The 15,084-nt window shown below is 37.5% G+C and overlaps 1 protein-coding gene across 6 annotated transcripts in view; it reads left to right on the top strand.

Annotated features, from left to right (window-relative positions):
* The window catches only part of COL12A1 (collagen type XII alpha 1 chain), a 105,938-nt gene extending 95,665 nt beyond the window's left edge, over positions 1 to 10,273 (top strand). For 4 of the 6 annotated variants that reach the window (XM_054819202.1, XM_054819207.1, XM_054819203.1 and 1 more), the window contains 6 exons: positions 2,408 to 2,443; positions 2,554 to 2,620; positions 4,231 to 4,419; positions 5,506 to 5,574; positions 6,626 to 6,796; positions 9,186 to 10,273. In XM_054819202.1, the coding sequence (XP_054675177.1) occupies positions 2,408 to 2,443; positions 2,554 to 2,620; positions 4,231 to 4,419; positions 5,506 to 5,574; positions 6,626 to 6,796; positions 9,186 to 9,367 (714 nt within the window). In that variant the 3' untranslated portion in view covers positions 9,368 to 10,273. Of the gene's footprint in view, positions 1 to 2,407; positions 2,444 to 2,553; positions 2,621 to 4,230; positions 4,420 to 5,505; positions 5,575 to 6,625; positions 6,797 to 7,167 lie in introns of all 6 variants that reach the window. The other 2 variants (XM_054819205.1, XM_054819206.1) reach the window with 2 other exon arrangements.
* The last annotated feature ends 4,811 nt before the right edge of the window (positions 10,274 to 15,084 follow it).

Genomic DNA, 15,084 nt, shown 5'->3' with positions numbered 1-15,084 from the left:
GATAGAAATGTCATATTTTCCTGATGGTTTTAGTTGTTACAGTTTATTTATGTTGTTATGGCATTTACAAGTCTATGGTCTGTTTCAGCATGTGGCTGTGCTAAGCTAAAAGACAGACCTTTTCCCTGTGGACTTCACAGAGTAAGAAAAGATATAGATGAAAGAGTGAAGGACAGAAGGGAAAGAATATTCATCAGTTTGATGGGTATATTGTGTACATATTAGTAACTGTCTCACTGGTGGCATAATTTATTCCAGTGGCACATTTATGGTGTCACCATTCTAAATCTTTCATTTGAGTCTGTACGTTATTTTTTCATTAATGATCTGTTATGCATGATGCAAATGTACTGTATGCCAACTACTTAACTCACTGTTGGATAAGCTGCCTCATATTTTCTGTGGCATGTCATGTGGTAGGTGTATGCAATACTGCTGCAGAGAAGCTCAGATAGCATACTAAAGTCACACCCCAACATACCCCATGGGAATTTGTTTACCCAAAACCTTGATGGAAGTGTATGAAACAGTGCCACCGCATTCGAATTGTATCTGCTGTGACCTCAGTAGAATGATTTGTTGTCTTGTGTTGTTGAAATTAATTGTGGGTACTGCAGGAATGTTATGAAAAACAGCTGTGGCCCACACTTAGCCTTTGCTTTGTTAATGGTGATAAACAGGCTCCTTAAAGAAATACTATGATGTAGAAAGCAGTAATACTTAGGATGTACGTGTAACTATTTGGAGAGCCACGCAGAGCAGCAGATGACCAAACCGGTCTCTCACCTTTGAAATATGCCTTACATTCAAATAGTAATTTAGGCTACAATTGAAAATCTGTTTGAACTTCTGCTAGCCTCTTTTTGCCTAACTAATAAAGCCCCTGTGCTCTTTGGACACATTCTGGCAGGTGAATTTACAACGGATTTTTAGAAGGACTCAGCTGTGCCCTAACTCTTCATCCACTGAAGTCACCTGTAAAACTCACACTGGCCACTTCAGGAGCCATAGTTTAGGGCAAAGTTTGGTTTGTACAGCCATGGAATTTGGCACACATGTGGCATTTGTAACAGTGAATATTCAAGAACATTGGAAGGGCTATTCATGACGGCTTCCTAAGCAGGTCTTGCAATAAATGTTGGGGGTTTTGTTTTGTTTTGTTTTTTCTTTTGTATTTTCATGTCAAAATTAAAATAATAGTTTTAAAACACTTCGCAGATTTTAGTGGCTAAAACAAATGACTGTGAATCTAATTTTTTACTTATTTTAATTGGGCATCTGCAATTTTTACTGTGGCCAAAATCATGTCAAATAGAGCAAAGCAAGTATAAAACATCCTTCTGAGATCATTGCTGTCTATTTTGAAAATCTTTAAATATCCATCATACCAAGCATTGTAATTACAATTTCTTTGGAAATAATGGTTTGCTCTCTCTTGATGCTTTTCTTTGGTAGCACTGGAATGCAAACATAGGGTTAAAATTTCAAATGTTGTGTGAGAGGTGCACACACAAAATTTTGTTTGCAGAATAGATTCTGCATGCATATCTCCAGTTCAGCATTTAAAAGCATCTTTTAAAAGTATGGGGTTTGATTTTTTTCCAGCCATAGACACACACATACACACACACACACACACATATATATAAAAATTAGAATCAGTCCTTCTGGTTGGTTTCTTACACAGTATTCTTGAAAACCAAAAAACCCACAACAACCACTAGAGTAGTCAAAGACAATGGAAATTACTGTTATACAAAAGTTAGCTCTTCACAAATGTCAATAATTATAAAGCAGCTCAAGCTGAGACTTCTATGAGACTATTGTAAGACTAGAAATGGTTGAGAATTAGCAGGAAAGCAGTCATTATAAATAGAATAAGCACTTAATGGCATCTCTCTCTATCTTATGTGTCATCTCTGTTTTTTTGATTAACACAGAGTCTGTTTTTTGTGGGTTCAAGGAGACAACTACCCTTCCTAGACATGTGTTATTCTTCCTAGCTTGCCTTCTTTAATGATGAGTTGGCTTAAGACTTCAAATTAAACAGTCATATATAATTCACACAAGACTATTTACCATTTATAGAAATGTGAAGTTAGACTTTCAAATTGCCAGTATGCTCCTAGTGTCGGAATATGTGTGTGTTTGGCCTTAGTTTGAATTTTTCCTTCAGATCTTTTTCTTCCGCATCTGTAAGTGTGTTTGATTATGCACAAAAGATCACTGCTTGCCCAGTGTTTTCTGGCACCAGCTTTAGCATCTCTGAAATGTAAAGTTCAAGGTGGATCGGGTCTGTCTTCTTGAAGGAGTTAAAATGTTTTCTAAAATTGCATGTCTCAAGCCTATAGGTGGGGTGGAAGAACATAATCCTTCAGCTGGTTTATTTTTATTTTATTTATTTTAGGGTGCACCTGGAGTGAAGGGAGAAAAAGGTGACAGAGTAAGTCTGCTTTAAAGTCAGTTTTTCTCAGATTTTTTAATTAAACGCTATGTCCTTAAAAACCACAGACACTTGCTAATAAAACACCTGGTTTGGTTTTGATTATTTAGGGTGACATTGCTTCTCAGAACATGATGCGAGCAGTTGCAAGACAAGTTTGCGAACAACTGATAAATGGTAAAGTGTTTTTTGCTTTGCTCCTCATACTAGTAATTTACTACTTTGTTAAGAGAAAACAATGTTTTAAATTTAAGATGAGGAATACTGGCCACAGAGCATAGCAAGAGCTTGAGTGATCTGATACCTGTCCAATGCCAATGATTTGGTGGAAAAAATGTAGCACTGTAGCACTAAATTTTTGCCAGATCCAAATGACTATCTTGATCATGAACTCATCTGTGACCTTTGGAAATACACATGCAAGTCTAATACTCTGTACAAGGAAGGTGACTTTCCTTTTGTCAGTCTGGTCCAAAATTATTTTATCTTTGTCATAAAATCAGTATACATTTTCTCATTAAACATGTCTTATCTTCAGGAGGAGTGAATCTGAGAAAAAGGATGCTTACTACAGGTACTTTGCTAGCAGGAAAAGACAGATGAGTGTTGGGTAAATACTGTGCACAGAATCAGCTGTGCTATGCAAGTAAAGATGATATTTATTTGGATAAGGACTCCAAATTGAATTTCAGTCCTCTATTGCCACACGGTGCAGCTCTGCAGCCCATGAAAACATTCTCTACAGAGGCTTTCTCTCTGTCCCTGAGACAGTGCTTTTGCTATCAGTAGACCTGCCAAGGAGGACAGAGACAAATGTGCCATAAATTGTTCTTAGTATTGTTTCCATAACAAGGGTAAGTGCTGATTGAGGTAAACAGATATACCTTTTGGATTATTAAGAATGCTTGTGTACAGGGAGGAGGACATTATGTCCTTTAAAATGTCTGTGAAGGCGGCTATTTAAAACCTGTCTAGTAGTGAGCCATCACAGAGGATGGAAAGTATATTTATGAAAGTATTAGGCTTATGAATAAGAATGTGTTATCTGAGATCTTTTAGCATCTCTTTTTTGACCATCCCTGCCTTATTTTTGCCATATTCAGCTCACCTCTTCAGGGTTATACTAGGATTGGCACATTACACTAATCAGGTAGGGCTAGATGTGGCCCCCTGTTAAGGGCTCCTTTCTGCATAGTTTCACAGTGCTGTTGCTTTTGTTCAGACACCTTTCTTTGGAAATGAAATTTGCCTATATGCAGAAGGTATATAGGTACACAAGCCTATGCGTCCTACAGGCTTAAAGCGACTTCATAGACTGTGTCCTGCTAGCTCTACACATGAATAACTTATAATGTGTTTGTTGTAGCTTCAGACCTCTGAAAGTACATAGAAATGTGATATTCCACCATTAGATGTGTAACAAGTCCTTTCCGTTCTTCAGAGTAGAAACAACCTCTAATTAGAACTCTGAGAGCAAGAGTATTGTAAACAAATCCTTATTTTGTAACTTTAATTGCTTTAAAATTAATTTTTGTTAACGTTATTGGCTTCTAGAATCCCCCTTACCTTTCTAACTTCCCTCCTCTATTTATGTTCAGCCTTCTTATCAGACATTCATCTTAAGTCTTCCTAATTCATCTGTACTAGTTCACCTAGTTCACTAATTTATTGAATGGGAACAAGGATAGGATTTAATGAAGAGAGATAATTTGTTATTCCTTCCCACTCTGGTAAAAGACTTACTCACTTCACATAGCTTATTGAACCATTTTTCTTTCCTTTTGAAGGTCAAATGAGCCGGTTCAATCAAATGCTGAATCAAATCCCGAATGATTATTATTCAAACCGTAACCAGCCAGGGCCACCAGGACCACCTGGTCCCCCAGGAGCTGCTGGGACAAGAGGAGAGCCTGGACCTGGAGGAAGACCAGGATTCCCAGGACCTCCTGGGGTCCAAGGACCACCTGGTGAAAGAGGTGAGTAAATTCCAAGGCAGCTTTGTATTTCACAGTGGACATAGTCCAGAGGGTGCCAGAGGAGCAGTCTGATCCCTTTACCATGTCAACTGGGAAGCCCACAGCTAGCAGTAGCCTGTTCGGTCAGTTGGATTGCCGGAGGGACACTGATGATCTGGACGATGAGGTTAATTACGTTAGTGCTTTGCTCTGTCTCTCCCTTGCTCATGTTTCTTGAAACACAAGTTGATATAACATTTTGGCTGCTGTCTCAGGCTTCCACAGGATATCCCAGGAAAGTGAATGTTCTCAGGACTCTCCTGGCACTAAACAGCTACATCTTGAAAGGCTGTTTGGAGTAACACAACTCTTTGCAGAACAGAACTCTGATTAAGACAGAAAATGAGTCATTACCAAAAATAAAAAGTAGGATTTGAAAGAATTAGGTCTACATCCTTGGCTCTTTTCGGTACTCTGAGAGAGGGAAGCGACTCTGAATGGAGTTTGAGCATATGGGTAAACCTATTTTGTGGCTACCTTGGATCACTGCAATGACATGGAGTGTCTGTACTGTACCACGCTGCGGCCTTTGCTTACTCCAGCTCCTCTACTGTAGCATAGACTCAGTGCTGTGTTTTCTAGCATATATTTTAGTATAATCTTAAAAAAAGACTAGAAAAAAATAAAGGAAGAATGAATTTCTGAATTCTGCTCTTTCTTAAACTTATTTCATCATAACAGTTTCTAAGAAAGTGTAAAGCAACCTTTACAGCAGAAATATGCAAGCTTGAAAATACCTTCCTGTTTGTAGTTTAAAATAATAATGTTCTGTGGTGTTTTAAGTATCTCAAAGACTTTTCTATGTTTGAGAAAGTTTATTCAGGATAAATTACCTCTGCATACTACTTTATTTTTAGTTTACTATTTTTATATCCAAATTATTTTTCCAAATGGACATTTGGACATCTGTACAAAATAAAGTTTGACCAGCCTTGTTACATTAAATAATGGGAACTAAATATTAATATCAATGAGAGAGCATGAAAAAAATATTTGTTGATGTGGTTTCCTTCCTTTGGTTTTTATTGCTTTTTTATTATTATTTAGGAATGCCTGGGGAGAAAGGCGAAAGAGGGACTGGATCTCAAGGACCACGAGGTTTGCCGGGACCACCTGGTAAATATTTCTTGTTTTATCAGATTACAGAAAAGTAGGAGAAAAAGACAACATTTCTTCATAGGGAACCAGACTACATATGGTGAATAAACATGCTTTACTCTGTCCACTTCATGTTTTTGATATGTATTAGAGTTTACTGGAAACCCCTGCAAAAAAAAGGGCAATTTAGAAAGATTTTTGGATGTGGCTAATAGATATTTATCTTTATCTTGTAGTTTACTCATCTGGCAGGCTTGCTTGTATTTCATGAAAATACATCGTCCAAATATTTGACAGATATTTTCATAAGTGTTATCAGATTATACTTTTGCAGTATCTAGTTCCATTTTTTCCTTGTGAATACAGAAGAACAAATTGTCTCTGGACTACAAAACGCTCCCACATGCAGAGTTACCAGATGATAGTCAGAAGATTTGACCGTTGGTTTTGCTCTTTGTATCATGCAATTTTGTTCACTGATGCCTTGGCAGAAATCAACTGCATCATTTGTTTCTGCTTCTAGTTTACTAGGCTAAACATGGCTCTTCATTACAGGACCCATAAGATGCTTGCAGCAAATTGTAGCCCCAGTTACTTGAAGCTTTACTTTTCTGCTAACCATAATAAGACTGGTTCCAAAGAAAACATTACCTCATCTATCCTGGGGCTACAGGGTAGCAGAATTAATGTACTCCTATATTTTAATTGAAATCCAGTGTGCTTGTCTAATCTAGTAGTTTCCCTTGAGATCTTCGTATCTTACATGGAGGGGGAAATAAACCAGAGAATTCATTGATGTTTCTTACTTGGCTCAAACCTTATTAAATCAGTTTCTGTGAATAAATCCTTAAGTAAGCCACACACAGGGAAGCAACTTATGATGAGTCACATTTGTAGTTTTCTTTTGTTTTTCTTTCTGTTGACCCCCATATAGCAACAAAATGCAAGTGTTTTCTTACCAAAGACATAGCCTAGACTGTGTAGTCTAGACAGCAGTAATGTTAGCTGTTTTATCAAGCTGGCTTTTAAACAAAACAACCCCCCCCCAACCTTTCAATTCTAAAATTAGGTCCACAAGGAGAATCTAGAACTGGTCCACCAGGCTCCACAGGATCACGAGGACCACCAGGGCCACCAGGTCGTCCTGGAAATGCGGGTATTCGAGGTCCCCCAGGGCCACCAGGATATTGTGATTCATCCCAGTGTGCCAGCATCCCTTACAATGGCCAAGGATTCCCAGGTAGGTTATGAACAACTTAACTTGCCTTAAATAGCCTTCACAGATGTGGCTGTTCGTATTGAGCTGCTTTACATGAGACAGTCCTGCTAGCCTGGACATACTGAATCAGGAGGAAATAAATGGTTGCACTGAGCAGGCCTGCCTCATTGTAATGTGCAGGTATATGAGCAGTCATTTGGACTTCGATGCAGATTTACTTGATGTTATGTGTGGCTTGCTTTAAATAGGAAGTAGTAACTAAATAGTTCAGTCTTTTTTTTTTTTTTAAGATAGACGGTTAGTAGTTGATAATGTTGCTCATAGGATTTAAGTGACCATTTTCTTCTTCTTCTTTTTTCCCCTCCATCCCCATCCCTTCCAATCGTCTTCAGAACAAGGTTGAATTCTCCATGTTTCTCTTGAAAAATAAAAAGAATGCTGTGGTTGGCAATTTCCGTGTGTCTCTTTTTGAGCAATGTCAGGATTATTTATACAAAATTGATACCTGAAATAAAAATTTTTCACAAAGGAAATCCATTCGGTGATACAGTGCAGACAACTGAAAAACACCACTGTCCTACAATTTCTACTGAGTTAAATACCATGGAGTCTCTGATTAGCCTTGGGTCATACCAGCCTTCCACTCTGTGATGTAGCTCAAAACAGTAGGCTGCTTCTGGAATCAAAATAAAGGGTCACAGCGGCCACCAATTTCTGACTGGAAAGATTCTAATATATTTTAACATGGGGATCCTGCAGGACCACAGTATTGTTAACAAATTAATATGTATGCATTGCAACATCTCGAAATTAGTGTATGTGATACTACTATTGGATATGGTTTGCTGTTAGTGTATTGTGCATGTACCCATGAAAAGAAAAAAAGAAAATATATATATATATATATGTACACACTTGCAGACTCAGTGCTGCTGGTTAAAAAGCCAGGTGGTTGTGCAGATCTCACACAAAATTCTTATTTAAATGAAAAAGGAAGAAAATTGTACCTGTGATGCAGCAGTGTTCTCCTTTCTACTAAGCAGCTTTGTATACATATATAAATATATACCTATGACTTAACTGTTATGTATTTAGTTGGATGAAAGTATGTTTTTGCACATCAGATGGACTTTTTAAAAGACTAACATCATCTTTGACCTGTTTCAGGTTTCGGCTAACACATTTTCTAAGTCGCCAGTGCTGCTTACAGTTTGAATACATGAAAATCCTGTTTCTGAGATGTTTGCGCACGTGCTTATTAGAAAATGAGTCCGTATGGATATTTCACCACGGATATGGTTTTTGAACCATGTAGGCCTCATAGAATGGGGAGATTCTTTTTACTAACACAGCTCATGAATGAGATAAAGGACAGTGATGTCGATTCCTTAAGCCTGTTGCATTTCAATAAAAAAATAGAGAGTCTTTCTTTTTTTAAAAGACACCCAGACCATCAAAAGCCTCAGTGGTGAAGGAGGCTTATAAAACTACTAACCAGCAAAGGTAATGCCATTAAGAGAGACAGATTTAACCTGGTAAACGAGAAATGACTTATGTAAATAGTAAACTAATTGTGGCTTGTAAATGATTTGTATGGGACCGTATCCACTAAAATCTGTTAACAACTCTACGTGATGCTTTTGCATAAAACCCCTGCTGCTGCTTGCTACATGCCGGAATAACATCTTTGACAACTTATGAAACCTACCTGTCCGTTGCCTGTTACCAACATGTCGGAATCGGGGCATGTGCCTTTTTTATATTTGTAATCTTGTTGGATTCTGTAACTGCAGTTATAAATACCAAAGTTTTATGATTATTTTTTTTTCTGTTTTGCTGTAGTTTTTGGTGTTCCTGAAGCACCAGCTGTAACTCGGTTTGTTACGAGGAACAGCACAAGAAAATGACATGTACTGTATATTGCCGCTGGTGATAGTTATGTCTACACTTACTTTCCCATTCTCAGAGAAAATTAGTATATGCCAAACCCACCTGTTCATTTTACCTGCTCCATGTCTTCTATTAATTACTCAGTTGAAAATAAAGTCCAGTGCTTGGATTTACTGAAGTAGCTGTAAAATAATATTTTTATTTGATTTCCTTTGGTTTTGTTTTTTTTTCTTTTACAATAGTTGGTCCCTTGCATAATTTAAGACTCTTTCTGCAATGTTTTGTGTATTATAAATACGAAGCCTTTCAAAATGAATTTTAATCTTTTTATTATTTTACTGCCAAAAAGTATTCACAAACAAAACTGAAAAATACCCCCAGCAAACTATTAATTTATATATTTATTATATGGAAATAAGATTGGACTAACATTATGTAGACAAACTAACTTTCATTGTATTTGTGGATTCAAAGACATGCGATAACTATTATGTTCAATCGGACAACTATTTTCAACCAGAACCATACGTGCCTGAAAGTGGACCCTATCAACCTGAAGGTGAACCCTTTATAGTACCTATGGAGTCAGAAAGGAGAGAGGACGAGTATGAGGACTATGGAGTTGAAATGCATTCACCAGAATACCCTGAGCACATGCGCTGGAAAAGATCGCTGTCAAGAAAAGCAAATTCAAAACCATAAGAGATCTGTGTCTTGTTTTGGTTTTTTTGGTTGGTGGTTTTTCTTTTTTTTGCTATACTTGCATTTGCAGGTACACACAGGGAGAGTGCATAACTTCTTTTGCAATACAGCTTTCTGGTCTTCTCATATCAGACGCACCCCTGTTTTGTATCTTGCTTATGTGGGGATAGCAAAGCGTGTACCTAGAGACTTCATATTGCTCTGGAAATGCTTGTAAAATACTTTTGCTTATAGTGGCTGCGTACAGGTTAATACGTGCATCCAGTTATCTCGGTGCTGCCTTTTCATTAAAATAATGTAAAAACAAAGAAATAAAAAAAAGAAAACCAAAAAACCAAAACAAAAATAGCCACAGAGCTGCTGCAAATTTCCTAAGGACTGTCTGCTTTAGCTCTACATTCTTCTTTTTCAAATGCATGTTTGCAGTTCAGTCAGATCACAGGTCTGCATTATCTAGTTAAAAAAGAAAGAAACAAAAAATTCCCTCTCCTTCCAATATCATTGTCATTTTCTTCTATTCTTAGTTACACTTTGTAGAGCATATACAGCTCTTATACATCTCCTTTAAACACCACAAACATTAAGTAGCTGAAATCATTGTATCAACTGGATACAGTTTAATAATGCCTGAAATCTCCTTTTTTGTAGACACAGTAACATTTATGCCAAATTGCAGTCAATCCTGCAGAGATGGAATTGCATGTTTATGTTGTATATTTAGTATGGATTTTTTTTTTCAGAATACAATGTTTCTTAGTTATCAAAAGCAGTTGGAAATTGTTTGCAAGACTATGGATATAGAATTGCTGCTTTTATATTTTAACTGCAAATTGTGAATTTCACTGCCTTATATTATTTATTTCTGAAATGAAAGAGGCATTTTTCAATAAAACTACTGAAAATTTATATGTGGCTATTCATTTTTTGAAAGGCACGGTGAGAGGGATGTGTGTGTATTCTGTTAGTGTTGTTTACACAATAATTTGGAAATTTCAGGTACCAAAAATCAACTAGAACGGGAATAGTTTTAAAATAAGTATTTGGGCTGTGGTGTCTAGAGGTGGGTGGGTGAAAGCAGGAGAGGCCTCCTCTGTCAGAGGTGTGAATAAGACTTTTAACAACTTCAGTCTGGAAGGCTTTTGGTGAAGAAAACAAAAGAGAGGCTCTGAGCTTCAGTTGCTGTCTTTTCTGGGATTTCTGATGGATGGCTGTTGCAGAGAGAGAGACTCTTTCCACCGGAGGAACTACGTGGACTGCAGCGAGTACCTAAAGCCACACAAACTTTTAATTCCTCATGTGCTGTGAGCGTTGCAGCCATGGCAGCACTGAGTTCAGTATTAGGAAACAGCTTGCTTGAGGAAGTGGGTGGCTGGTGCTTGCTGAGCTCCATCCTGCTGGGACAGTACAGGAGCTGGCTACTACCTGCTCAGGTGGTCATCTGTATCTGCACAAGCTTTGATCACAGTGATGGCTGTGATGTACCTAGAAAGGATGACAAGGATGATGTTGAAAAGAACAACAAAACTGCAGTGGGCCAGAAGAATGACTTGCTAACCGAAGAGGAGAGAGTGGACTGGTGGCGATCCTTCCTATCCATGGTATCTTAACCAAGATCTGTCTTAGAAGTAGAAATGGCTTTCACCATAGGACCTGGAGCAAAGCCTTTTGACTTCATTGGGAAAGCTGGAATGCCATTTCTTATGTCATGCAAGACATCTGTCACAGAAGTGAAGCTAGACGTGCAGGCTGGCTTCCTAATCACTGAATTTTACTCCACACTGGAAGTTACATGGCAAATTTTAGTGCTCACAAATGGAAATTATACAACAACTCCATAGACTGCCTGACTGGTTATCAGTGAAATGAAATCCAAACAAATGGCATTTCAAAGAGTGATCTTGATAACAGCCATATGCCTTTTAGACTGTAAGAGAATAATTCTGGGCTGAACTGAGGAACGTTTAAAGGAGAATCAAAGCCATTTATGTTTTCTTCTAATTGCAGAGAGTTAAGTATTGAAAACATGTCCTGCAGCTTGATATGCAATGAAGAAATGCATGTGTCTGGCAGAAAAAAAAGATGCTGCTAGAAATTTGGAGAAGTAATTAAAATGTTTCTCTGAATTGTTATTAAAAATAATGACATCTTGCATTGATCTCCCATCTGTCTTTTTCTGGCATTAAGCATGTCCCTAGGACAAGCTTAACCAGATGCCTATATCTTCATAAAAAAGATTCCCTTCTGTCTTCCAAACAGAAAGTTTTACAGAGAGAATATAATATTTAAATTGTATATTTAAAATTATTGTTCTCTTTCTTCACAAAATATACCCAATGCCTGCCAACCATGCCTTGTATTTCTGTGTGTTCTTTCATTAATATCACTCTTAGCAGAGATGCTCGTGGTTGATTATCTGGTGGCCCGAGTTAAACGTTCAGTAAAACCTCATGTATTGGTAGTCAGTACATTTTAATGATAATAATTTTGCTCAGAGATCTGCAGGGCAGATACAAGCTCTAGGATGTGTACTTCCTATGGGCACAGAATTACAAAGTATGAATCAAGACCATCACTGAACTTAGGATAAGTGTGGATAAGCATTTGTATTTAAAAAAACCCACCCAAAACCACCAACAAAAAACACCCATCCCAAAACCTGGTTAACATTTCTTTCACCTGTACCACAATGCTTGACAGGGGCATCCTTCTGGGAGTGCGTTTTGAAGTAAATAAGAATTTCACTGGCTTATCCAAAAACTGGAGAAAATATTTGAAATGTTTGGACAGCATATAAATGAGTGTTTACGGATGGAGTCCAACAACGAAGAACAACTCATTTCCAGGAATTCTCAAGGGAATGACTCTCGGGGGGAGGGGGGTACTGATGACACTTCTGGGAAAGCTGTTGCAAAGCTGAGCCAAGCGAATCCTGGAGAAATACAGATACAAAGAAAATACAAACAAGTCTGATTTCCTGAATTTCTCATGGACAACTGAACAGTTTACATAGTCTGGCAGTTTTAAAGAATAAAATTGTTTAAAAGCTCAATTTTAATTGTATACGCATTTTCTCTCATTTTGGCAAAATCCGTGGATATGAACAAGCAGGTGGGAAAGGGCTGCTGCTCGTCTGAAATTAGGATGGAACATCACAGAGAGGAACTTAATGAAGACAGTCTTGTGTGTCCCACAAATGTGCTCAGAGAGCAACTTCTTTGCATTCCTGATAGGATGGATAGGAAAACTGCACAAATACCCAGTGTTACTGTGCAATAATACAATAATAGGCAAAAATGGCATGAAGGACAGCATGTAAAGAACCTTATTTGAAAGAGTGCCTCCCTTCATTTTTATTTTTGTAGTGGTTTTGCAATAGTCTTTTGAATCCCCCTGACTGCACCGAACTGCTTATAAAAGATAAAGGGACAGTGACTGATTTTGCCAGACACAAAGAGTTTAAACCAACAGCATAAGCAGTTGATATTAGTTCCCATGAAGGCCCCTTTTAGTATTAAAAAAAAAAAAAGGTATATTAGTGGTAATTTGATCAATCTATATAGATCTTAAAGGAAATATATCATATTAGCAAGTTTCCAAAATAAATTCCACTGTGGAAAACACATTAAAAGAGTCATGTAATCCTTGAGGTTGTCCACTGCCTTTAGGAAGAGAAATTACGTGTTGATGGTTTTTGACTGCAACTCAGAGCAAAGTTACAAATGGGAAAACAATTTGGGAAGATGTGGCACTGTGAAAACACTAATTATTTTCACATCAGATTTTTAATGTAAGAATGAATATCTTTTCTATCATTTTACTTTAGATAGACTCATAGAATCGTTTTGGTTGGAAAAGACCTTTAAGATCATCAAGTCCAACCGTTAACCTAGCACTGCCAAGTCCAACCACTAAGCCATGTCACTAAACACCGCGTCCTTGTGTCAAAGTCCCATTGAACATACCAATATGAAGGTATTTGAATTTGTGGTCTTCAAAGGCAAAAAGATCAGACCAGTTTATAGCCATCAAGAAAACACAGCTTCTAATAAAGGCTTTACTTCCCTCAGTATTCTGAAGAAGACCTCAAACTTTTGCCTTTACCAACCAGTTAAAAGATGCACAGCCATCGCTTTTACGCTCTGGAAAAAGAGATGAAAATGAAAGAAAATTCTCTTGAAGGCTTCTCCACAGCTGAACATTTCTTAGATGACATTCAGCTAAAAAGAATAGACTCCAACAGTGATTTTAGTGCTGATACACTATTGGCCTCTGAAAAGAAATGCTCAGTTGCATTTTCATTGAGTTACTTTCCTGTGCTGTTTGTTTAATATGTTTCCATCCCATTGTTTTTGTTCTTTTGTGTCATGCATGAAATCATTGAGCTAATTGTGAAAAATTGCACCTCAGAGAATGAGTATGAAATACAAAGTGAAATCCTGCCTCCTGTAAGATCAGCTATGTTTTGCCACTGAATTTAGCGAGGTTGAATTTATAGTCTTGCTTTCATGGAACAAATCTGTTCTGTAAGCTTGGCAATGTAGAAAGCCCTTAACAACAAGATATTTGCTTTTTGATGAGGAAATGCAGCAAGACCATTTTGAGCTGTCACCCAGATGCTGCTCTCAGTTTCATTTCTGAGTCAGCTTTGTTCTGAATTTCTTCATCCTTGAAAACCACTGTTTGTTTCTGAACTGTTCTTACAGAATAGTTTAGTGCCCAGTTTGACTTCCACTGTCTTCCATTCCCATATATAAAGTCCAGGGTGTCTTGAAGGTTTAGTTCATGACCACCGTACCTTTTCTTTGTGCAACCCATATTTATTCCTCCCTGGAGTAATGCAAGCTACTCACTGGATTTTCAAGAGTTGCTAAAGATTTGGGAACATAACATTTCTGGGTGCTTGTTTTGAGACACCTATTGATATCTTAGTCTCAGAAGACCTTTAATAACTTGGCCTCCTTAACCAGCTTCGAGTTATCTTCTGAGTCACTACCAAGATTATTTGTGTAATATTAAATATTGAACAAAACAATAAAAATGGGACAGAGAAGAAATAAGATACCTTTTATCTCTCATTTTCATAGCACGTTATCCCTGCAAAGTTCTTAAGTTAAAAATAGTGAAGGAGAAAAACTTTCTTCCTTCAGCTATATGAAAGTAGAAAAGCTTCAGATGCTCAGGAAATACCAGAAAGGAGAAAACAAAAGCTGTATCTTTTCTCCATTCGAGAGGCCACCTATCCAGAGACTTCTGCCATAAACTTCACCAAAATGACTGGTCTCTGAGCAAAATAAAGACATTGATAAGTTACTAGAACTCCAGTATTGATCATGAAAAAAATGTGTTCTTGTCTGGGATAAGCAGAAGTATATAAAACTGATAAATACCTTGAGTAATTCTCTTTTTACAGCTGCCAAAGTGAAGCAAATGTGAGATGTTTATCAGTTATAATGGCCTGCTGTTTATGTCTCATAGCAACCACCACTGGAAAATTGCAACACATTATTTAATGTTTGCAGCTTTGGGCTCCGTTCATGACAATGAACAGAAAAATTAATTAAAAGTACTGTACACTGTACAGTAACAGTTCTGTCTTTATTAATTATGCCAATATGTCATGCCCTGCACAGTCATCCTTCCCTTCTTCCATGTCCTCCTTGCTTCCTGAAGCTTATGTGCTATTCCCCTCTATTCAACCCCCCTGCCTGTGCAGCTTC

Source organism: Grus americana, chromosome 3 (genome assembly GCF_028858705.1).
Source record: "Grus americana isolate bGruAme1 chromosome 3, bGruAme1.mat, whole genome shotgun sequence".
NCBI classification, from domain to species: domain Eukaryota; kingdom Metazoa; phylum Chordata; class Aves; order Gruiformes; family Gruidae; genus Grus; species Grus americana.
This window is presented reverse-complemented; position numbering and strand designations above follow the sequence as displayed.